Source organism: Psittacula echo, assembly GCF_963264785.1.
Source record: "Psittacula echo genome assembly, chromosome: 1".
Taxonomy (NCBI): domain Eukaryota; kingdom Metazoa; phylum Chordata; class Aves; order Psittaciformes; family Psittacidae; genus Psittacula; species Psittacula echo.
This window is the reverse complement of record NC_137735.1, coordinates 133,759,724-133,784,916: the sequence shown is the minus strand read 5'-3', so window position 1 is coordinate 133,784,916 and position 25,193 is coordinate 133,759,724. Positions and strand designations below refer to the sequence as shown.

The window sequence follows — 25,193 nt, the reverse complement described above, 5'->3', positions numbered from 1 at the left end:
AAGGAGTAGTCTGGGCTCAGGTTTAGACATGATTTGGCTTTGGTGGGACATTGGAGGACACATCATCAGCCTGCTGACCAAGGCAATTGGGATTAGTGAAACCAGGTGAGGGTAAAAATGCAGGTCTAAAAGGAAAATCCAGTTACGCTTTTGTCATGAAGTTACTAAAACAAAGTTGTATCTCTTCAATATTGGACTGTGGAGTGACAGATTTAGAAAGACAGGCTTCTCCTATGTGCCTCTCATTACAGGTTGCCATTCTTACAAGGTGCTGATGGACCTTGAGGGCTTCCTTATTGCCTTAAAGCAGAAACAGCCTGGGTAGTTTATACTGGTGGTGTGAACTTATGGGTGATCATGAAGTTAGATCCGTAGGCATTGCAGGATTTGATAAAAGCAGAGGGCTACAGCCTCTTCCTTTGGCACAGAGAGATTTTAGAGAGGGCGCTTGTGTCAGGAAGAGTGTCAGCTGAATAATAATCATGTCAGTGCCTGATGCAACACAGCCCCCCCCCCCAAAGCCTAATAAAAGTCTAATAAAAGAACTTATCAGTCTTTTAGAGAGAATTGGGCTGGAAAAAAAAATAATATTATGGAACAAGTGGCTAGCTTGCCAAAATTACATACAACTTTATTATTTTTTCTTTTTGGCACTGGCTGCCACTGGCTGGTTTTGAAATGTTATCTTCCTACCTGCTTCACCTCATGCACTTTACACTTTGATCTTTGGAATGTGATTTTTGTTCACTCTCTCCTTAGATTAGCAGCTTCTCTCAGGAAGACCAGTGAGTCTATTGGGACCAAGAAGTGAGAAAAACACCATCAAGTCTTACAGCAAAGATATTTATACATTGTCTGCCTGAAACTTGACAAAGGAGAGGAATGGGCTGTAACAGAAACTGTGGGCTCCTCACTGGGGCTATCTTCGGTGCTGTGCTGGCTATCTTTGGAGGAGTTCTGATACCAGTTGGAGATAACCTCATAGGCAAAGCAATAAAAAAGGTACATATTTTTCTTTTTTTTTGTTGGTTTTTTTTTTCAGGCTGTATGGTTTTTGGTTATTGAAAGGTCATTATTTTTAAAACTTTTGTTCCGCTTCTGCTTTTTTCTCTATTTTCTTTATTAAACTCATTTTTTGCAACATATGCAATCTAAACTTCCTTAAGAAAAGATGCCGCAGCAATGTTTTTTAAATATATTCATTATATTGCCGTGTTTACTTGCTTGTTCTATTTCATGCTTCACATGAGAAGTCAAAATAATGTTTTCAAGAAGTGTTTTCAGTAATGTAATTTTGAATTAAGCATTTTTTTGTATTTATTTTGATTATGATTGTTTGTAGTTTCTTTATTTTTCTGCATTTTTGTCTTATTTTGGTACTTACTCCGTATAATTATATTTACATACTTCACAAACTTCTGATACAGAATCTAATTCTACACTTACATACATTCATCTCACATTCTGTGATGAGATGATCCAAGTCAATGTGCTCCACAAAACTGCAGGATCTGATCATATAAATCTCCTTGATTCAAGAAATGTGAAGAATAGATGATGTAGAGTGTTGTAACCTGGTTTTTTTTTTTTTTTTTTTTTTGGTTTGGTTTTTTTTTTCCCTGTTTTTTTAGATGATTTTATATCTTTAAAATCTAGTTTTGTCTTTAAAATAAAATGAAAATTTAATTTGTTGAATCTGTGGTGGGAAGGGTGTATAACTGAGGGTCTATATCATGTAGTAGTATTGAATGAAAGACCGTGGAAGCCCAGCGGTGTCCACCGTGGAGACATAGAGTCATGGAGTCTCTGTGGGGTCACTGCAGCCAAAATGGGGTCTCCTACAGATTAAAATATAGAAACTTTAAGGTCTTTGGCTGAAGGTTAGTCCTCTTAATGATCTGCTGTGATGCTGAATACAGACTGTGGAGATCTTGCACATACTTATCCTAAGACCTTTCTGGAATACTGCCATCAACAGCTTTTGAAGTCAGTTGAGGAGGCAGATACATGAATTGTCAGGAGATGTTAAACTTTCAAGGCCCTGCCTAGATTCTGGTAGCACTTTTTTAAAAAAACTTTAAAAAAACCCAAAGGGTTCTATATAACATTTAAAATTTGTCAGTGAATCCAATGAAAACCTATATTTTAACGAAATTTTCAAATTTATAGAGAACAATAAAGTATTTCTCACTGGAGTGTCTCACCCACCTTGTAACACTTTACAGTCACACTGTCTGTCTTCGCAAATTTTTTTTAATTGATTGGAGTATTGAGGAAATAAGAAGTTTTTTAGAAGCACCGAATTTTAGAATGTGTATCTCCTTACATTAAATATTCACTCTGAATTTATCTAGTGTTGTCTTATGCCATTAAATATTTCCAAAGCAAATTACACATATTGCTGATGTTATGGGTTCGTCTGTTTACTTATAATAATGAACCAGTTACACAGCATGGTTTGTGAGTGTCTACATATTAAATTATACCCGTATGAGTTCTTAGTGGTAAAATATTATGCGGAGAAATTTTTTCCTCAACCTCTTTATAATTTTCTACATTGTAATCGTGCTTCAGATGCTTGTGCCTATTTCAAGGCAGCTTGTTTGATGTATATGAAAAGGAAAATTTGAACCAATATTTGTATAAAACATGGAAGAGTAAATTTGTAGAGGCTTTATTTATTTAAGTGAACAGATGGTTTTTTTCCTGAGGACAAGTCTATGTTATTTTCTTTCTGTTTAGCATGCTGACTATTTAGTGAGACCACGAGACTCTTTAGACAATTCCTTTTCAGGAAAGATATGCCAAGGTACAGCAGCTGAAATATGTGATCAGTTCAGTAGACGCTCAAGAGGGACTTGAATCTAACTAATTCTGATTTACTTGTGTTAATGAAAGGGCTAGTAATAAAAACAAATATTTGTTACTCAAGTTATGATAAATGTAGAGCTGACTGCAAAAGAAACAGGTCAGCTGAGCAAAGCATACTGAAAATATATGTTTTTCTGAAATTTTTTACTTTTGAAAATGTTATTTTTTAAACAAATTTTTGTTAGAAACAGATCAGTTCCAATGACTATTTTATTTGGAATTTCTTAAGAATAGAGGTTCTAGGACAGGAAAAAAATAATGAGCAAGATGTTCTCTTAGATATGGCCTGTAAGCATTTTTATTTCTATTTGGATTTATATGAGGCAAAGCCTGAACTTAGGTCCTCATCCACTGGGTGAAAACAAATATCAAAATGCAGTACCTTTAATAAAAGGGAGAAATTGTTTCAGGTATCATCATTATAAGCAAAATTATACTTTGAAATCTGCACAGTCCAGAGCTTGCAAAAAGGCCCCTAGTTGTTCCTCTGCCTATCCCACTTCAGTGCAAATCCCAGTTCTTTGCACAAGTTGGCAGCAATGCAATAAGACCCAGTCTATATTTCTAGGGGAAATGAATGTTGCTGCAAAACATTATTGCTGGATTAGAGAAAGAAATGTTGATTTTTTTTTCTCCTGAATAGTTTTAAGACACTTCATATTATAATTAGTCAAATTGTCATAAATTAGCCTGTTATCAAGATTTGTTCAAATTGCATTATGATCAATTTATTCACCAGCTGAGCTTCTTAGCATCTGCCAATAAATAGGGACAACTTTAATTCAAAAAATCAATGAAATCTATAGTTCTTACCATTCTTGTTCTGCTAGCAGTGGGAAGACTGAGCATGTTACCCTTAAGCGCACATCTTTGCAGCTTATCAGACTCTACCACAGTCATTTCTTCTTTACTGCAGTCATTAGGAGATTAGGCTGAATAAACACTGCAGTACATATTTTCTGGGGAGGCTGTATGCTCTTGTTGCAGCAAAGAGAAAGCAACTGCAAGTTCATAGACAATCTCAGGTCCCTTTACAAATTTGACAGAGACTCTCAGGGTATAGGCTGTTATTTCCTAGAAGGCAGGTACTGTTCACTACCCACAAACAGTCCATGGGTGAACAACTCAAAAGTCCATGTAACATGGAACATGTCATTTCTTCATGTGTTCCAGTTTAACAGATGTGTGCTTCAACACAAAAAGCATTGCTATGTTTTCTAACATCAGATCTGTTTTGCAGATAAGCTGTTTCCAGTCCTGCCTCCAGTATGGGACAGGGTTTTAAAGAAAGTCAATGTTATATGTATTTTCTGAACATTTTAGAGGCTCTTTAAAGAAATGGTCACTTGAAAAGCACACTAAAAATGACACCACCACCACCAGCATCTTGGCAGGGATTCACTGAATGAAATTAGTGCTAAGCTATTTCAGCACTTTACTATCTAGGGAAAGGAGGCTTCCCCCTTAAGAGGTGCCTCCGATTTCAGTACCAAAGGGCTTAGTTTCCTAGACTGAATTTATCCAGTGTAGAGGTGCCTTTCCATGGAGGTTTTAGGGAGTTTGAAAACTGTCCTAGGCACAGTCAGGAGTGGAACATGAGATTTTCCATGTTCTTAGCAAAAAATATTGTTTTGAGGCTATGAGAATGTTCCTCTTTAGCCAACTCCACACATTTCGGTTGCATGTTATCATGTCTGTTATCATTATTATTAGACATTATCATATTTAACAATTAAAAAAATCAAAAAGAAAGGGGAATTAAAAAAAATAAAAGAATCTTGCATTTGATATTGTGGAAAGGAAATATTTTGAGATGGTTTAATTACTGTTTTTTTGCTTTTCCCTCCCTTAAAACAATACCATTTATTTAGGCAAAATTCCCATCATTTCAGTTACAAGAAAACTTTACTTTTTTCAGCTCATCAAGTTGTTTTGGGATTTTTTTGGTGGGTTTTGTTTGTTTGTTTGTTTGTTTTGGTTTTGCTTTTTTTTTTTTTTTCATCTGGTTTATTTGCCAAAAAGTCTTTATCTCCACTTCTCTAGGAGCTTTTACTTTCTACTGAGGCTCTGAGCTCTGGACGTTAACAGAAGCCACAAAATGGTACTTGATGTACTGAATTCTTGATGAATCGATGGCACAGAACGGTGTATGATTTGTCACAGTGCCTCAGTGCTGAACTCTTCCTGTAGAGTTCTCAGGGTTAGTCTTTCATTTTTAGACATAAGGCTATCAGTTTTAACAATCTTGTTAAATTAATCAGATGTTTATGCATCTGTCTGTCTATATATGTTATCTACGATTGTCCAGATTACATCTCCTCAGCTGCTTGAGGCATAGAAAACACTTCTAATTTAAAATTGTGCTTATGACATTCATATGCAACTTCTTTATCTAAACTAATGAAGCTAAAATAACTGCTGGCTCTCAGCAGAACATAAGTGATCTATGTGATCACATGTATTCCAGCATTACCAATGATAAACTAGATTGGCTTCCATAATTTTTTTATTGTAAAGGACTGAAAAAAGACTAAAAGTTTTGGTCCAACAAAGCCTGAATAGAAAGGCTAATACTAGGCTTATAATCATTACTTAAAAAGTAATAAATGGCTATTCACACTTTCAGCTGTAAAATTTTATTTGCTTTCCTGGAGCTTAATTTATCCAGTTTTTCAGAGTTGTATCAGTTGTTTCCTGCAGCTTACATATGCAGCCCAACACGAGAAACGCAGAAATAAACTAGTAACAATTTTATTACCTCCTAAAGTACTCATGGCATTTCTCAGTTCCCAGAAAATAACATCTTTTGTCCATGTGGGCAGATCTTTCGTTGAGACAGCAACTTTGACCTACATTTTGTATTTCTTCATCAGAAGTCATGCTGACTGAATTCAGCACAAAGCAACAAAATACAGCAAGCTTCAACTGCTGACTGCTTGGCATTTCCTGAATTTATGTATTGCCAGCTGAACCAGCACAAATGGGAGAAAAAAAGGGTCAGAAACTAAAGGGGTTAAAGTTCCTATTGATTTCACTTCGTGTTGCACAGTTAGATCATGAAATGGACTTGGCGGTGTAGCAATTAGATACTGTATAGCTACAGCTGCTAACAATAGTTAACTATTGCATAAGGTATTAGAGCTGATGTAGGTTGACTAGGGAGTTCAGAAGTGTTTTGTATTATCAATTGCAGATTAGTAGTTTTCCAAATTGCCCCACCTTTCATAATATTGCAAAGCATGGCAGTGTCACTAGAGGAGTATACAAGTGACCAGCTGCAGACAGGGTAATGTTTAGGGCTGACCTCACTGGTGATCAAATAGCCAAAACCCAAGGGCTTGCTGGTGTGGTGGATATTAGTTTTATCGAATGAAGACATGGATAATGACAGAGCTTTACATTTTTTTCTGCTTTAACCCACAGTTTGCACTCTTGAACCATATAACAGAGAAACACACCTCCTTTGTGGGAGAAATGTTACTAACAGTAATGGCTGGATGCCACTGAAAACAATGGTCTTGCTCTATTGTCAAGCTGCTTCCCTTGTTTTAACTCGTGTTCTCATCTGATCTTTCCCCCTACACAGACCACTGAGCCAAGTTGCTCACTGGTAGAAAGGCAACCCAGAAAAAAAGAAAAAAAAAAAAAAACAAAGAAAAAAAAATAAAACAAAGGCAAATAATAAAATAATCTTTTCCCAGTACAGCAGGCAGGAACAGCTCCCTGGGGAATGAGGGTTGGCACAAGGGAAAGGGGAGGCACATGGGTCAGGTACTGGCGGCTGTGGGAGCCAGCTTGCCCCTTTGACTGCAGCACTATCAGTTTGTATCAGCTGTCCCCTTGAAGCATCCCCCAGGATTGTCCATGGTGGCATTAGCACATAGTAAATGGTGAGCTGTAAAGCCACACTGTAACTCTTTGTGACCTGCCTGTCCCATGTACTCAGGTCCCAGGGCCCTCTTCGTACAGTGCCCAAAGTAATTTTTTCTCTGTTGGCATTTTCTAAGGGTATAATACTGACATAGTAGTTATTCTTGCATGAAAAATAAAGGAGAGCCACCCCACCTCTTTATTTTAGATTGATAAGAAAGTATGTATTATAGTGAAGTGCAGCAAGGGGTAGTAGTACACAAAGTACATGAAAAGGCTTGTCATGTAGCCTGTAGTCTCAGTTGAGATGGAAAGATGTCCTGTTTGTACTAAAGAGCCAGTATAAAGTGCTGCGTACTCTTGGCTTTCCCTGCAATAGCAGAAAGAAGATTACAGCAAAGATCCACCCTTTGAAAAAAAAAAAAGAAGATAATTTACCTGTGAGGAAGCATGCTCCTTATATCCTTCCAAGTCAACACAGAGTTGTAGGATGTCATCGTTGATGTCAATATTTTTCAAAGTCCCCGGAATGCCTAGAGCTGGAGGCAGGTTTGGGAGTATTTCTGTGTCTATACAGGATGGAAACAGAGGTCTTATGGCTCAGGCACCCCCATCAAACTCTGCAGTGAAAGAGAAGTTAACATCATTCTGTGATATTGTAATCCTTAGCAAAGGATTCTGAGGATAAGGAGGAATGAAAGGAGAGGGAAACTTCTTTTAAGAAGAAAGTAACACTACTTTAAAATCTATTGCCACAAGGTTGACACTTCTCTATTCACCTCTGTGCCTGTGTGTTGTTGATTTCTAGAGAGTTTAGTTTGTCCTTTTGAACGTATTGCTGCCAGGAATCCTTAACCATTTCCCTAATCCAGTTACACAGAGGCAGGATGTCAAATCTCTCTCAAATGCCTCTCCCCATCCCATGACCCTGCTGAGTACGGATGACAAGCAGACTGAGCAGACCGAGTTCAGCCTTTCTTTTTATCACTCTGCTTCTCCCAGATCCTTTGAGTGGTTTTCTGTGGAAACTGAAATGGTGATTTCAGAATCGTGTAAGCTATTCTCTCTTCATCAAGGAGATGGTCTGCCCCTTGCTGGATCACAGCTGTGATAGCCTTTGACCTCCGGAGGTTTGCAAAACAAGGCTGAAGAGAACTTCAGCTGTCTGCTCTGAGCACAAGACCTCAAGTTGATAACGTGTTTCTGCTGCAAGATTTCCTTCCCCTCTCATACAATTGTGCCTTAATTATAGAAAATTTTCAGATAGCAAGCCCAGCGCTTTGCACCATGAGCAAGGCATTTGCAACTGCACCATAAAAACAGCTTTCCACAAACAAAACCCTGACTATGTGATGAGTTCTCCAAAACATGGTATTTGTTTCTAACTGCAGTGGTTCTTAATTAGTGAGATCCTGCATTTTTGATGGTGCCTGCTAAGCAAACTCTAGAGGCAGAAACTTAAGGTAGAAAGAATATCTAGCAACTTGCAATATAAAATGTCTTTTCTTGTTCTCTGGAGGGATTCCAGCCTTTTAATTCATGGGACTTTATGGGCTGTGCAAATTAACTAATCAATATTGCACCACTCTAATGAAAGATCGCGTCATGTTAGAGCCAGGCAGCCTAGATTTTATTTCTTACTGAAAAAAATCTGAATTTTTACCATTAAGGAGAAAAAGTACATTATCCCAGGGCTTTGGGAAAATCATATAGAAAGAAGCCTGAGATACACCAGGGAAAGCAGGCATTTCCCTGACAATAAAAGAAACATCTTTATAAACTCTCCTTCTCAACAGTCCAAAGGACTGAATAGACATTTAACATATTATAGCTGAGTGCTACAGACATAAATCTGCTGGTTACTCTAGAGTGGTTCCTGATGCCCTGTCTTGTCCTTATAGCCATATTTTGCCCTCATTCCCAAGAACTGCAAAACTTTTCTAACAAAACTTTATCAAAACTAGAAAGATCTCTTAGAAAGTCTCAGTTTTAGTAACAAAAGTTTTCTGACAAAACCCAGTCCTGCAAAAACACTATTTGCTTTCTCTAGGTACAAAATTACTTATTAACTGAGTAATGCTTAGAGATAACTCTCTTTTCTTCCCTTGGACTATTTCCAAATGTATGAGACGTAGTTTATGGATTCTAAAAACTGCTGGGCATCATTCAGTCATTCTATTTTTATATTCTATTTAATAATTTTCTTCTTGCAAATCATCGGTGGATTTGTCAAGTATTTAGGAACTTGGGCAATGCCCAACAACAGCAGTAGTTTTTCTATGGGCTACAGTAGCAATCATATCAGCTTTGTGGTTACTTATTTTTGGGCGCCTTGGTTTTGCTCTCACTCAGCAGGAATGTCAGGCTGACTTCAAATGTTGACCAGAAATGTGTGCTGTACGCCTCACATTGATAATAGCTTTTTTTCCTGTTTGTTTGTGAATCTCCTATAATCATCTGGAAAGTAAATGCAGCTTGTCAATCACTTTTTGTGGTTAATTTTAGTTTTTATTTTTGTTCTTTAGGATGCTGTCATTGTCAATGGTACCATTGCTTTTCAAAACTGGATTGTGCCAGGAAGTTCAGTTTACAGGCAATTTTGGATTTTCCATGTACTAAATCCTTCAGAGGTATTAGAGACTGGAGCACGTCCAAAACTTGAACAAAGAGGACCTTACACATACAGGTAAGCAAAGGCCTCTGAATGTCTGACATGTCATATCACAAGTTTTACTCAAGTCAGATAAAGTTCTGCTGAGTTACAATTTATTTTTGAAATTCCAGCTCTGTATTTTAGTCAGACTTGACAAAAATGCATAAACTGCAGCTTCACACAGCAATCACAAACACTTTCTGTACCGAGTCTCGCACTGGGAAAATGCATATAGAAATAAGTGATAAGGTGTGAAGTTGTTTGCTCTTGTAGAAAACTATTACTCTTTAGCAAGATGTTTACCACAACAACACAATGTTGTATTTGTTGCTTTTCAGGTTTTGCCAGACTTTTACACAGAAGAAAATATGTTAGATGCCCTAAACCCAAGAGATTATCTTGTCACCCAAATATCACTCATATTTATTTTACATAATTCGCTTTGCTTATTTGCTCCTTTATGACTTATTTTTAAACTATAGCTTTTTCTTTGTTATTTTTTCCTCTGAAAATTTTTCCTTTTTTCTGAATGTACTAGCTAGGGCCTAGAGGCAGCAGTCTGTCCCCATTCAGGGAAGCTTTTAATAAACTCTTTTAATTTTGAATGTGATATGGGCATAGGACTAGTTGATGCTTCCTGGGTCATTAATCCCAATATCTAGCTGTCTCTAGGACCCTTGCTATGAGATTGCTTTCCTAAAACAAAAGGGTATTTCTTTCTTCATATCTTTGGGGTTGTATGTTATATTCGCAAGATGGTTGTACATTGCAGCATCTAGAGATGAGTTGCTTTGCTGACTAAAAGATTATTTATTTCTCATTGGAAATAGAGAACTCTTGGTTCAGAAAGTACCTGGGAAGACATTGGAAATGGGTACACAGGAATCAGGAAACTAACCAGTTAAGAAATACTTATGAAGGTTAATTCCCAACAAACAAAAATGTTTTATTCTGGTGGTGGTAATGGTGCCTTTATCATCAGTGACAAATCTCTGCCAGAAGCTTAGAGAAGACTACGTAAGAAATGATAGCTATAGTTCTTCTCACCATTGCAGTATTGCTTACCTGGGATATTGGGTCTACCTGAATCACTGTAACACTGTCTCTCTCTCAATCTTCCCTTAAATATGTTGAACAACTGGCTTTGAAAATCCAACTGTCCTGTGATTCTGCTGGGAAATCTTGGTTTAGATCTTTTGTTTCCAGTTAGAAGTAACATCAGTTGGGAAAAAGAAAAAAGATCTCCCAATATTCAGGTAGATGCTCTACACATTAGGCTATCAATCAAAATGACATGCACACAAACCAATCTTGAGAAGCCAGGATCCAGCTGCTTTTGGGGTAAGGCGATGCATTGGCTACATCTGCACCATGGTGAAACCATTCTCTGAACTTTTTGGTCCACTCAGGCTGGAAGATCTGATGAAGTACCCTTAAGATTTCACTGCATAGACCAAGTCTTGTGATGCCTCCTGGATGTTGCCCCCACAGAGGGGTCAGCTGGAGGATGGGGGTTTGTAGAGCTGAGCTAAAGCTAGAGCTGCAGTGGATGGTTGTATGTTAGAGATCTGCTGACAGGGCTTGATTGAGAGGCTTATGAGAATCTCAGTGGAGCTGAAAGACTGCTTATAAATCTCCACATGCATATGAAATGTTATCAAAGTGACTCCCATTATGGATTTAACTTACAAGCTGCTTCATTGCAACACAAGCCTATCAGATCAGTCTTTGAAAGTGCTTATCAGCTATTCTGAGTCACTCCCTTCTAATAATATGCAATCATGAGAAAGCTTAGAAAAAAACATGACAAAACACAATTAACTTAAAGCAAAATACAAAAAGATACAAGGTCCACTTATTGAAACGAAAATAAAAAGGAAATATTTGTTTCCATTTTAGTATCACAAAAAAAAGGTCCATTAGGCACTAAGGAAATATTTCCAAAATAATATTTTTTACAGAAAATGGGATTTATACACATATTCATATGAAAAGTTTAGAATTCTTTTAATAGTTATAAACTATTTAACATTCATCACCAAAAATATTCATTAACGTTTCAAAATTCTTCAGTCAGGCATGGCTGTATTGTCTCAAAAATCAAATGTTAAAACCACTGTATGTTTTTATTTTGTCTTTCAAGGGTGCGATATTTACCCAAAGAAAATATCACAGAAAACTCTGATGGCACAATATCCTACATGTTGCCCAACATTGCTCGTTTTGAACCTGATATGTCTGTTGGGACAGAAAATGATACCATCACCTGCCTCAACCTTGCTGTTGTTGTAAGTAAAGAAACAAAACCATAATGTCCACATTCAAATGTTGATAGACTGGAGGAAATAGAGAAGTTAGCACTAGTAACACTGAAACTGCAGTTGGATAGGTTTCCTCTCTATAACTCGAATGACATGAAAGTCAGCTACACTGAAGATATATTACATATACTTTAAGGATTTCTTATATTCCCAGGGCAAGCTCATCAGTAAATTAAAATGAACTTGTTCTTGCTAATAGAAGCGTTTGGATAGAATATATTCAAAAGCATCCTTCTAGCAAATTTTAGTGTGGGAACAAATCTAGAGTTTGTGAGTGGATTATCTCTCTGTTTGAGGTACAGCATGAACAGTACAAGGCAAATTTCCCATATTCTTTCCATAATATCCTCAGTCCTGCTTTGCAGGGGAGGATGTAATACTGCACTCTGTGTATTGCATGGCCTCTCCAGTGCAGCTGCTTGCCTCCCATGTTGCCCCTCACCATCACCGCAATGGCATCCCCTGAGTCCCCATTAGTCTTCAAAGAAAGGCACAGGAGTACCCACCTAGAGCAGTGCTAGCGTCTTTTCAGTCCAGATGTTTCTGTGTCATCACAGGCTGAGACTGTTTTACCCTTGACTATTGTTTACAGTTTTCATGTTCATAATCAGCGTTGGTTGTGTTGCCTGATTGTCTTGCACTAACTCCGGGGTGTCTGATTGTTCAGGATTACTGTGAGAGGGTGCCTCATAGGGGGAGAGTAAAGAGGTGCTTGGTGTAAACCAAAATTAATTTATACCAACAGTCACAGAATCATATAAAAGCCCATGTTGGAAGGGACCGTAAAAGATCATCTGATCCAACCTGTTCTGAGAAAGGGAGTCTATATTGTATTTTCTAGCACCCTGTCCAATTGCACCTTGAAAACCTCTAGTGATGGGGACTCTATGACATTGCAGTGATTGACTGTTCTCACTGTTAAAAAAATTTATTTCTTCTATCAAGATGAAACTTTTCCTAGTCCAATTTGTACTCATTGCCCCTTGTCTTATCCATGTCACTCCTATGTAAGAAAGAGCCTCCATCCTCTTTGTCGATGCCCTTTAAGTACTGGAATATTGTGATGAGGTCCCCTCAAACTTTCTTTTCTCTAGGAAGAAAAAACTAATAAAATAAAGGCGAATGACCTTATTCTGACTGGGTATATTCTGCCTCTGTCCTAATTTAGGCCAGCACCTATCTTTTGAAAAACTTTTCTTGTTTTCTATGCTCAGAGTCCTCCATGCCACAGTGCTAACTAATACTGCTCAGCTCCCACACTTTGAACTAAATAGCTCTTTATGGCTCTAAGCATAGGCTCATCCATCAAAGCGTCTGTGTCAAGGGAGATGACATCAGAGGATCCAAGCTCCATTTTGGTGTTCAGAAACAAACTGGTGTAAGCCTAAATTCCTAGAGAGGGTCTGCCTATCTCATTTGACAGCACTGACTTTAATCAAGTAGAGCTCACCTTTTATATCATAAACTTGTCCTTAAAAGGAATTCAGAGGGATGTTTTTCATACTTTTTTTGACCTTTAGGGATTGAACCCACATCTCTATCGCATGATCTTGTAATACCCATGCTTTCTGCCTACTTGGTTCAATTTCAGACAGCAGTGAAAGATTCATGGGGATGAAAAGGGTAGGAAATGAGAACAAAAGAAACTTCCATTGCTATCCTCATAGCACTACCTACTGAAAGGTGGCCCACTAATTGGCCTGTGCTGAGAGAATTTACTCTAAAAGAACGAGTGAAAGATCAGTTTACACAGATCTACTTATCAAAACTGTTTTGATACAGGCCAACACAGGTCATTTCTGTTTGCTTTCCACATACTGCTCAGTGTGTTAAAGGGCTTGACTTTGTGTTTATACCTCTGGGAATGTTCATTACAATTACTGCTGGTAAATCTACAATATTCTCCATTGAATTAGGAAAAGTTATCTATTGTTTAGAATTAAAGCTGTTCAGAAGAGTCTTGTGTTCTTTCTAAGCAAAGAAATAATGGAGATGCAGCATGATCAGTTTTATGTAGGATACAGTTGCATTGCTGCTAGCTTAACGACAAATCTAAACAGCTTATCTAAGCCAATAACTAACAAGTCTTGTATCCTTTTACTTACATGTTTATAGCATGAGTGAATCTGACGTATGTGACATGTGACACACATGGGAATAAGCAGGAGGAGTTAGAAACCTGTGTTAAGTCAGGAGATTATGATCTGGTGGCAATTACAGAGACGTGGTGGGACAGCTCGCATGACTGGAATATAGTCATGGAGGGCTATGTCCTTTTCAGGAAAGACAGGCCAGCCAGGCAGGGTGGTGGGGTTGCTCTTTATGTGCGAGAGCAGCTGCAATGTACTGAGCTCTGTCCAGGGACAGGGGACGAGCGAGTTGAGAGTCTGTGGGTGAGAATTAAGGGGCAGGCTGGCAGGGGCGATACTGTTGTGGGTGTCTGTTACAGGCCACCAGATCAGGGTGAGGAAGTTGACGAGGCCTTCTACAGGCAGCTGAGAGCGGCCTCACAGTCACAGGCCGTGGTCGTCGTGGGGGATTTTAACTTCCCTGATGTTTGCTGGAAGGACTACTCAGCAACCCAGCCACAGTCCAGGAGGTTCCTCCAGTGTATGGATGATAACTTCCTCATGCAAATGGTGGATGAGCCAACCAGGAGAGGAGCGCTGCTGGATCTCATCCTCACTAACAAGGAGGGTCTGGTCAAAGCAGTAAAGGTTGAGGGCTGCCTTGTTTGCAGCGACCACGAGATGGTGGAATTCAGGATCTTGTGTGGTAGGACCAGTACAATAGCAAGTAGAATTGCAACCCTGGACTTCAGCAGGGCAAACTTTGGCCTTTTCAAGCAATTGCTAGGGGAAATCCCATGGGCAAGGCTGCTTGAAGGTAAAGGGGCCCAAGATAGTTGGTTGACATTCAAGGATTGCTTATTCCGAGCTCAAGATCAGTGCATCCCAACACGTAGGAAGTCAAGGAAGAGGGCCAAGAGACCTGCGTAGCTAAATAGGGAACTGCTGGGTATGCTCAAGTGGAAGAGGAGAGTTTACAGGTCATGGAAGGAGGGGCTGGCCACTCGGGAGGAATATAAGGCTGCTGCTAGAGGATGTAGGAAGGCAGCTAGGATGGCTAAGGCCTCCTTAGAATTAAATCTGGTGAGAGGGGTCAAGGACTGCAGAAAGAGCTTTTTCAAATACATGGCTGATAAAACTAACACCAGAGGCAAGGTTGGCCCTCTGGTGAACGGGCTGGGTGCCCTGGTGACAGAAGATACAGAGATGGCAGAGTTATTGAATGCCTTCTTTGTCTCTGTCTACTCTGCCGGAGGCAGTCCCGAAGAGCCCTGTACCCCTGAGACCTCAGATGAAGTCAGGTCACTGGAGCAGTTTGCCTTAGTCGATGAGGAATGGGTTAGAGACCAGTTGATCAATCTGGACATCCATAAATCCATGGGTCCAGATGGGATGCACCCGTGGGTGCTGAGGGAACTGGCGGAAGTCATTGCTAGACCACTCTCCATCATCTTTACCAAGTCTTGGGAAACGGGAGAGGTGCCTGAGGACTGGAGGAAAGCAAATGTCACTCCAGTCTTCAAAAAGGGCAAGGAGGACCTGGGTAACTATAGACCAGTCAGCCTCACCTTCATCCCTGGGAAAGTGATGGAACACCTTATCCTTAATATAATCCTGATTATATTAATTATATTAATATATAAATTATTAATATTAATATATTAATATTAATATATTATAATATAAATTATAAATATATTAATTAATGATCCTGATATACCTTAAGGCATATCAAAGATAAGAGGGTTATGAGGGGTAGTCAACATGGCTTTACCAAGCGGAAGTCATGCTTGACCAACCTCATAGCCTTTTATGAGGAAATAACATTGTGGATGGATGATGGCAGAGTGGTGGATGTGGTCTACCTGGACTTCAGCAAAGCATTTGACGCAGTCTCCCACAGCATCCTCACAGCTAAATTGAGGAAGTGTGGTCTGGATGATCAGGTAGTGAGGTGGACTGCAAACTGGCTGAAGGAGAGAAGCCAGAGAGTTGTAGTCTATGGGGCGGAGTCTAGTTGGAGGCCTGTATCTAGTGGAGTGCCTCAAGGGTCAGTATTGGGACCAGTATTATTTAATATATTCATCAATGATTTAGATGAGGGAATTGAGTGTACTGTCAGCAAGTTTGCTGATGACACTAAGCTGGGAGGAGTGGCTGACACGCCAGAAGGCTGTGCTGCCATCCAGCGAGACCTGGACAGGCTGGAGAGTTGGGCAGGGAGAAACTTGATGAAATATAACAAGGGAAAGTGTAGAGTCCTGCATCTGGGCAGGAACAACCCCAGGTTCCAGTATAGGTTGGGGAAGGACCTGTTAGAGAGCAGTGTAGGGGAGAAGGACCTGGGGGTCCTAGTGGATGGCAGGATGACCATGAGCCAACACTGTGCCCTTGTGGCCAAGAAGGCCAATGGCATCCTGGGGTGTATTAGAAGGGGGGTGGTTAGTAGGTCGAGAGAGGTCCTCCTTCCCCTCTACTCTGCCCTGGTGAGACCGCATCTGGAATATTGTGTCCAGTTCTGGGCCCCTCAGTTGAAGAAGGACAGGGACCTGCTGGAGAGAGTCCAGCGCAGGGCAACTAAGATGATTAAGGGAGTGGAGCATCTCCCTTATGAGGGAAGGCTGAGGGAGCTGGGTCTCTATAGTTTGGAGAAGAGGAGACTGCGGGGGGACCTTATTAGTGTATATAAATATATAAAGGGGGAGTGTCACGATGATGGAGCCAGGCTCTTCTCAGTGGCAAACAATGATAGGACAAGGGGTAATGGGTACAAACTGGAACACAAGAGGTTCCACTTAAACTTGAGAAGAAACTTCTTCTCAGTGAGGGTGACAGAACACTGGAACAGGCTGCCCAGGGAGGTTGTGGAGTCTCCTTCTCTGGAGACATTCAAAACCTGGCTGGACACATTCCTGTGTAACCTCATCTAGGTGTTCCTGCTCTGGCAGGGGGATTGGACTAGATGATCTTTTGAGGTCCCTTCCAATCTCTAGCATACTGTGACACTGTGATATGGAAATGGCAGAGAAAAGATAGAATTGTGCATGCAGAATTGTATGCTAAACATTAATTTTATTGCTGTTGTAGGCTGCACCTGCCTTGTATACAAACACTTTTATACAACTACTATTAAACACTTGGATTAAAGCTTCTAAGTCATCCATGCTGCAGAACAGAACAGTGAAAGAAATACTGTGGGGATACAAAGATCCCTTCTTAAACAAGGTCCCCTTCCCCTTGGACCCAGTTCTGGGAGTCTTCTACCCGGTAAGTGAAACCAACGAGGAGACAAAGCCTTCAGCTACCATTCCGTGAGTAATAACTGCTGTGAGGAACTAAAATCTGACAATATTACAACCTGGTTCAGTACTTCTAACTTGTTATTCCTACGTCTTGTGTCTGTTACAGTATAATGGGACGTTCGATGGACTTTACAAAGTGAATACCGGACAAAATGATATTAAACAGACAGCAATAATTGAAAGCTATAAAAACAAAAGGTACCATAGCGTTGTAAAATTAAAATGCATGCTTATTTTCAAGGTGTGGTTTTTAAGGCTTGATTCACTAATAACTATAGATAAATGGAAAATCTTCAGCCATTCAAAGGAGGCTGAATCAAGCCCTGGACTTAGCAAAAACACCTCTTCCTTTCAGCTCCTAATAATCCTGTTAAGATCTTCAATTTAAATAAGTTATTGATTCTTTGGTACAAATAGCTACTTCTGGTTTTCATACTTAAGTATCTAAGATCCCTTTCATCTTGTTCTAAAGCATCATATAGTTGATTTGAAAAAACAAATGAAGATATCTGTTTTCTGACCTTTTTAATGAACCAGGCTTATACTGCAGCAGTTATATTTAGCAATATAATTTAGCAGCAATATTTACCAATTAAGCAGGTATGAAATTGATTACACAGTGTGATATACTACATGCAGCATGAATTTTTTTTCATCTTAAAGGAATCTTTCATACTGGGAAGGTCACTGCGATTTGGTTAATGGCACAGGTGAGTATTAAAGCTTTTTAAAACTTCAATACATTTCTTGATATTGCAAGGGAATAATGCTACAATAAACACAATATAATAAATACAATATTTAAATTAATAACCCTGGGCTTTGACAGGTCTGTATTCTGTATACTAAATGTCTATATAATGAAAGTATACATACCACTACTATTATGTGTGGATATGTGTGTATCTATTAGTAATCTGACTTTCCAAAAGTCTATGAATCAGGAGGGATTAGTTCCTTTTTAAACTATGGAATTAAATTTATAAGAGGCAATATTTTCTTAGGTTTTGAACTCCATTTTTCCTATGGAGCCTGGAGCTTTTTTGCCCTGGGTCAGTTTTCTGCTGTTCTTCCACATCTGATGGAATAAACATACTCAACTGACCAGACCAAGTGCTCCAGCACAGTGAAAATGTGAAGTTTTTCCTTGTTATCAAAGGTTACCTTGTTATCACAGTTTACAAGAGTATTAAATGTAACTGCTCAGGAGAGACCATGTGTTTAGAGAAGCATGCTTGTAAGTTTGAAAAGTCTTGTAAGTAAGAATGACAATTCCTTTTTGTAAGTTTTCACACCAAAGCACAACATGAATAGTATAAACAAATGTCTAGATAAAAATATTAAGCAGTATTCTTGTTTAGGGATTGGAATGATTCCGTGTTTGCCAAACTTCCAAGACTGCCAAGATTTAGAAACAGAGTGTGTGTCTAGGATGATCTTGAATCTTCTTTAAGAAAAAACACTTCTGTCAACAGTGGGCAAGTAGCAGTTTGTAATTCAGCTTTCTCGCTCTTGCCAACTAGATTCAAAGATATCACAGATGTTTTCAATTCCTCGGTTAAAGCTGCTGACTAAGAAACTAAACAGAAATTGTAGCAAGAAGTAACAAATGTATTGGTTAAAGGTTTGTTACATCACCTTGTTTGCGAAAACGGCAGAGACTCTTCTTACTTAATTCTGGATGCTTGCCATGAAGAAACAGGCATCTGAACTAGTTGTTCTTTTTATAGTGAGCGGAGAGAAAGATACCACTAAAGTGTTAGTACTCTGACCTATTTTGCGTGTCTACTGTGGGGTGAGATGGACTGTGCCCTAAAAGTGCTTCCTTCTCTCCCTTAGCTATAAAGAGGATCTCAGTTTACAAAGAAGAGGTCCATTTGGGCAACCTTTGTTGAAAAAAGCTTTAGCATTTAGCATTAGCAGGTACTTATTAAATAGGTAGCTTTGAAGTCTAAACTGTGTTTCTTGTAAGCACTAAGAGCCATAACTCCAGGTGAGCCAAGCATCTCTGCAAAGGTTTAAGCCTTCAGACTGCATAAACCTTGAAACAATGGCATCGGGTATTGGGATTCACATTAAGCACAGTTGGTTTTTTTTTTATCCTCTGTTTTTAATGTACTTGATCATATAGTTTCAAATCAGTGGGAGAAAAAAAAATAGCTGCCATTATTTGGTTCACTTTTAAAAGCAATACAATCTTATCTGTGGAGTGCCTCTCACTGAGCAAAAACTTACATAAATATTTTCCCCAGAAGTGACACATTTTATGTTTTTCACAGCTTTATAGAAAGTAACTGCCGAGTATTGAGCTGGAAACTAAATTGTGTTTTCTAAGAGGAACTGCTTTCAAGTTCTTATTTTATTTTATTCACAGATGGGGCATCATTCCCACCCTTTGTTAAGAAGGATCAGGTACTGCGTTTCTTCTCCTCCGATATTTGCAGGTAGGCTGGTCCCTTCCTGGTGTGTATACATACATGTGTGTCCCATCTGAATGCTTTTTCATTTCAGAGGGTGGCTGCAGTGGCTCTGCTTGGGCCTGGGTCACCAAGGCAGTTCAACATAAGCATTTCACCTAAACACAAGTAAATTCATGAGCTGTGCTGATGATTCAGAACCTGATTCTACCACTTTAATTTACGTCACATAGCAAAATATTTATGGTGCATTTTATATCAGCCAGTTACAGATGTATAATTTAAGGCTATCTGACACTGCTGTGAGCTGGTATAGATCTGTGAAAGGCATAGAAACAGGGTTCAAAGTTGTGAATTTCTTTTAAAATCAGGACTCATTAACCTGCCTTGTTTTGTCTGAGAAGGCAATAGGTACAGCTTGGGTTGGTTCGGCCTGTCTTTGGCATTTCTGCAGAACATCACTATGAAGAGCAGGATTTACTGTCATACATAAGATACTCAAAATTGTTTTCTCACAGGATATTTTTACATATTTTATTTTTGAGTATTTACAAACAAACAAACCTGCTTACTACATCCCATACTGATGGCTTTTCAGCCTGCTTCTTCTGCTGTGGATATCCAGTGCCCCTGAGTTTTCCAGTGGGATTGCTGAAAGCTATGCTATAAGATTTAAAGTGCATCACAGTGTATTTACTTCAGAAGGTTCAACCTCTTTATTTGTTTTGCTGCCTGGAAACAGCTGCTTCCCTTTAACAGGGTTTAAAGTGGGTCATTTGCTGTGCAGGCTGTTTTTGAAGATCAGTGTCTTTACATGATGTTCAAGTTCTTTTTCTTTTTTATGAAGTAATTTTATCCCCAAACTGGAAAGCATTTCACAAGTCATGGAAAAGGGAATTCTATGCAGAGGAGAAATGACAAAATTCTTTGGATCAGTTGTATGCAGTTTAAGAGATCCCTCTGGCTATTGAATTCTCACAATTAATGAACAATGAAGAACAACAGTAACAGTCACTCAAAGGTTATGCTGAATAGGGTCACGTAAAAGGGTTCTGTTCATGTTGCAAATGCCAGAACCCTTCTGTTTTTTTTTTTTTTTTTTTTTTTTTTTGGTTTTTTTTTTTTTGTTTTTTTTTTTTTTTTTTTTTTTCTGCAATACAAAGTGTTGCTGCCCTGGTTACATTACTGTGTAACAGCCATGTCTCCCTATCAGTTGATAATGTATCAGCAAAAAGAAGCTTAAGTGGTATTCCGATTCACATGTAATGGACGCAGAATATTGCCTGCATCATAAAGCTTAGATTAGTATTATCTATTAGGTCAGCAAAACTCTATACCGGAGCTGATTTATATTGCTAAGTATCTCTACTGTAGTCCAAAACCTTTCAAAACTTTCATAATAACAGTGGGCATAGAAGCGTAGGGAAAAGAGCTCATAGTTAATATGTTAGTTTTGTGTATATTGTTTATTAGCAGTGTTAGGATTTGTGTCTGTCTTTTGTGTGTATTGTTGTGCTCACCTCTGAGCTTGTACATCCTTTTGTAAAGGTGGGGAATATTCTCCATTACAGAGGAACACCCCTGCAAACTGCTGAACAGTGTGTGGGGAGCCTGGACTTTGGCTCTCTGGAGTAATTCTTTTAAGAGGGTGACAGATGGAGGATCCTTAAGGAGTATTGCCATGCACTCAGAATTGTAACCCAAATGGCTGAAACCTGTTTCTCCTTTTCTATATTCAGATCAATCTACGGAGTTTTCCAGGGCGAGCAGAATGTGAAGGGAATCTCACTGTACCGTTTCGCAGTTCCTCGTGAAGCATTTGCATCGCCTGCTGAAGTCAGCGATAATTATTGCTTCTGTACAGATCAAGTCATATCAAAGAACTGCACAATAGCTGGAGTTCTAGACATTAGTGCCTGCAAAGCAGGTATAGTAGTGACACAGTACTGCCAAACAAGCCATTTAGCCAGGGAGAAAGCAGGTGTCCTGTAGTTGATGTGTTACTTTAAGATACAGGACATTTGTGTTTGTCTGTGAATACTTCTACAGATTGCTGTGAGACCTGCCACATTTCACAAAATGAGGACTATAATATTTCTGTATTTTTCATAATGCTCTGCAAAATCATGATACTACAGCTCATATAAAGAGATTGCAGTAATGCATGTATAGAAAGGAAAGCCGGCAACTCTATAAAAGCCAGGGTAGTCATAGTCTTTGTATTTGTGATAATTCATACACATGGGGTGTGAGAGTGTGTGTACACAACTCACATGCAGATGTGAGTTGCATACACACATGCAGAGACTGAGAGACACTACTGGCTTAGTTTAACATCAGTGCAATATAATGAATATACAGAGAGTCTGCATTTGGTGCAGAATGGACAGCAGGAGTTCCCTTCAGGCTTGCTTTCTGCTAAATCAAGATCATGAGGGTGGGGGAAAACTCAGGTCCTCAACTCCGTGTGAAACTGGGAGCAATACCTATGCCACAGACAAGCAGATTTGTAACTACAGTTTATTTCACTGTGCAAATTTCCCTCATGGCAATAGAATTGTAGAAATGCTCAAACTTCTTTTGTGGGGGTGGGACTATTAACATTTTAATCAGGATTATCTGTCTATGTAAAACACTGTGTTTGCATGGAAAACCTGAGAAGATGAGCACTGAAACAAGGCTTAATGATTCAAGTGAGTTTGGTTTTTTTTTTTTTTTTTTTTTTTTTTTAAATAGGAAGACCAGTATTTATCTCTCTCCCTCATTTTCTTCATGCAAGTGAGTCTGTATTGCATGATGTTGAAGGCCTGAGCCCAGATGAGCAAGAGCATGAGACGTTTCTAGATGTAGAGCCTGTAAGTCCAAATATTTTATGATTGTAACTGAATGAACTTGCAATGTTTAAATTTAATTGCAATAGAGGAGACCTTTTACCAGAGGGATGAGCAGAAGATACAATATTTTTATGCTTGCTTCTGCAAGATCTGTTCAGTGTTATGTTTTAGCAGGGGAAATTTAGAGCAGAACTGTGTCTCATTCTGACCTTTAAAGTCTGGAAAATAAGTTTTGAATTTTCCTTACTGAAAATTTAGGATTAAAGGATCTCCTCAAACTTTGAAGTATGCTATATGTTTTCTATGACCTGCAAGTGCTTTAGAGAAAAGTATTTCCTAAGAAAGCTCTTCTGTTCCCTCTCTACTTACTTTTTTATTTTCTACAGCTACCCACATTTGTATAATTATATCCCAATTGAAATGACATAAATATAAACCAGTTTATTTCCAAGCAAATTGCTAGAAGTCTAAACAGACTAGTCTAGAACAGATCTAATACAGTCTTTTGCCTTGGATTGTCCAAGGGATCTTCCAAACTGAATTAATTTATGATTCAGCTCTGATTTTGATTTTCTCAAATATTACAGCTACTACTGTTCTAATGATCCAAAATCTTAAGTTTAAATGCATTTAGCAAAGTTTTCTGAACTACGTGATGAATTCTGTAGTTTCAAGATTTTATTTTGCTGTCTTTGAATTTGTATGACAAAAGAAAATTCAGGATTTTCACTCAACTATTTTAGTCATATAGTTTAACAGTTAAGCTGTGTAACTTCAGTGAGGACATCTAAAATTTAATCTTTGTTTCACCTTATTTGGAATAGAGAAATCAACCAGAATTTCCTAAATCTGATATGAAAGTTTTAAGAATCACACTGTTTTATTTTTGTGGAGGATAAAGGGGAAAAGAAGGAGATGAAGGAAAGATCTTACCTTTGTTTTGATATGTTCCTTCTGATATGTAATGATGTCATTTATATTTTTTTGGCCCTATGCAAGTTAAACAGTCCTCTTTTTGAAAAGGGAAATTTAGCTGATTTCTGGTGGGGAAAAAAGTCCCACCCTAAAACAGTTTATGACTGATTTAGTATTTTTGACTTATTTTTTGCCTTCAGTTTCAATTGCAAATTACAAAAGTAACTGAGGTAAAGCTACAAAATCCGAACTTCTAAGAGAAATGGGAGACCCTTAGAAACACGAAAATTTCATAAAATTGAATCCTTCAAAGCACAAGAATAAAATGACAGCAAAGTTCTTTTAGACACAGTCCATGTTCTAGGCTTCAGCATCCAATTCAAAAATTTAAATTAATGTGGTTGGGTTTTTTCTTTTCTGGTTTTAGATCACCGGTTTCACACTACAATTTGCAAAACGACTGCAAGTAAACCTGCTTGTGAAGCCTGCAGCAAAAATTGAGTAAGCACTAATTCATTATTTTATTTTAAAGTGGTTTTTTTAAGAGAGGCAATTGGTCTAGGAAAGTATCAGTAGAAATGGCTGGTGAAAGAAGGAATAAAAATACTTTCCCAAACTGCTTTTGTCTTTCTTGCAAATATTTTAGCCCTGACTTTTCAGAGAACATGAATTTCAGCAAAAGAGCAAGCTTTCTTGAGCAAGGGACTGCCCAAATATTTTAGCACACATCTGATTTTCCCCACAGAAGCTTACAAGGCAAACTGTTCTTAAAAACAACATTCTTACAAAATCCAAATGGGAGTTATGGGGATAGAAGGCAAAATGCATCCTCTGAAATAAATCCAGTGAGAGAATTTGTGTGCTCTGTCACTAGATGGATTTTATCACAAGGGTTGACGAGTCTTTTGCTGTTTCTTTTCCCTTCACTGGCCCAAATGTACATGCACAGATGTGCTTTTCATTATCCTGTACCTCTGGCAGGTGAACGTGACACAGATGTTCAGACCCTCCCACCAAAACCTAGCTGTGTTCAGCCTTTCTTCTTTGTGACTACCCACATATGGAAGACTAAACAGAAAGAGATGGTTGGCTGATATATAAATTGGATGTAATTAATTGTAAGCTATCTTTTTTTCAGTCCAAAACTATACTAAAAAGATACATCTGGAAGTTAGAAATGTAGTTAGAGGAGAAAAAAAACGTTTAAGTAGAGGCTGGGCTTATACACCAAACTAAAGGTAACATGCTGTACTTATTTTCTCATTTCAGAGCTTTATCAAAAGTTCAAAAACCTTATATTTTTCCTCTTCTTTGGCTAAATGAGGTTAGTATATTCTCTGTCTGTTAATTTTCACTGTTTTAAAAAAAAAACAAACAAATGAAGCAAAAAGATGAGCTAGCTTTTCCAGTCTTGGTGTCCTCAAATTGGGCGATTAAACTCACTCTGTGATTTGCACACACCAAGAATATATTCAGCAAGTGAGGGCTTACATACTCATTTTTCACTGACATTTTTCTTGCACTGTTTCAGTCTGCTGTTATTGGGGATGAGAAAGCAGAAATGTTCAGAACTAAAATCACCGGTCGAGTCCAGATGCTGAATATGCTGCAGATGGTGTTAATGATTGCAGGTGCTGTGCTGTTCGTCTCATTCATGGGTTCCTACTTCATATGCAGGTCGAAGAAATTAAAATAAGTAAGTAAGCACTAACAGCTCAGTCCTCAGCAGTAGCTTTTTCTTAGGGTTTCAAGAAGCTCAGAATCATTACCTGTCTAGATGTTTTTACTTTCTAAGAGCTAGTAAATTCAGCAGTTGTTCTGTGGGGAATTATCCAGAATTTCAAATTCTCTTCCTAGCTTTAATGTTTCAGGATGCAATTAATGCACTGAGGAAAGGGTATTGAGAACTATATCAGGAGACCAACATCTTTTTTTATTCCA

General features: G+C 38.5%; 1 protein-coding gene across 1 annotated transcript; it reads left to right on the top strand.

Annotated features, from left to right (window-relative positions):
• Positions 1 to 802: 802 nt before the first annotated feature.
• Positions 803 to 24,948, top strand: CD36 (CD36 molecule (CD36 blood group); the record flags this gene model as incomplete). Its single annotated transcript, XM_080638931.1, has 12 exons — positions 803 to 1,002; positions 9,267 to 9,427; positions 11,538 to 11,682; positions 16,872 to 17,051; positions 17,193 to 17,284; positions 17,750 to 17,796; positions 19,461 to 19,530; positions 21,243 to 21,430; positions 22,240 to 22,358; positions 23,680 to 23,753; positions 24,522 to 24,576; positions 24,784 to 24,948. Exons 1-12 carry the CDS (start codon positions 883 to 885, stop codon positions 24,946 to 24,948), a joined length of 1,416 nt encoding a protein of 471 aa, XP_080495057.1. The 5' UTR covers positions 803 to 882.
• Positions 24,949 to 25,193: the final 245 nt, after the last annotated feature.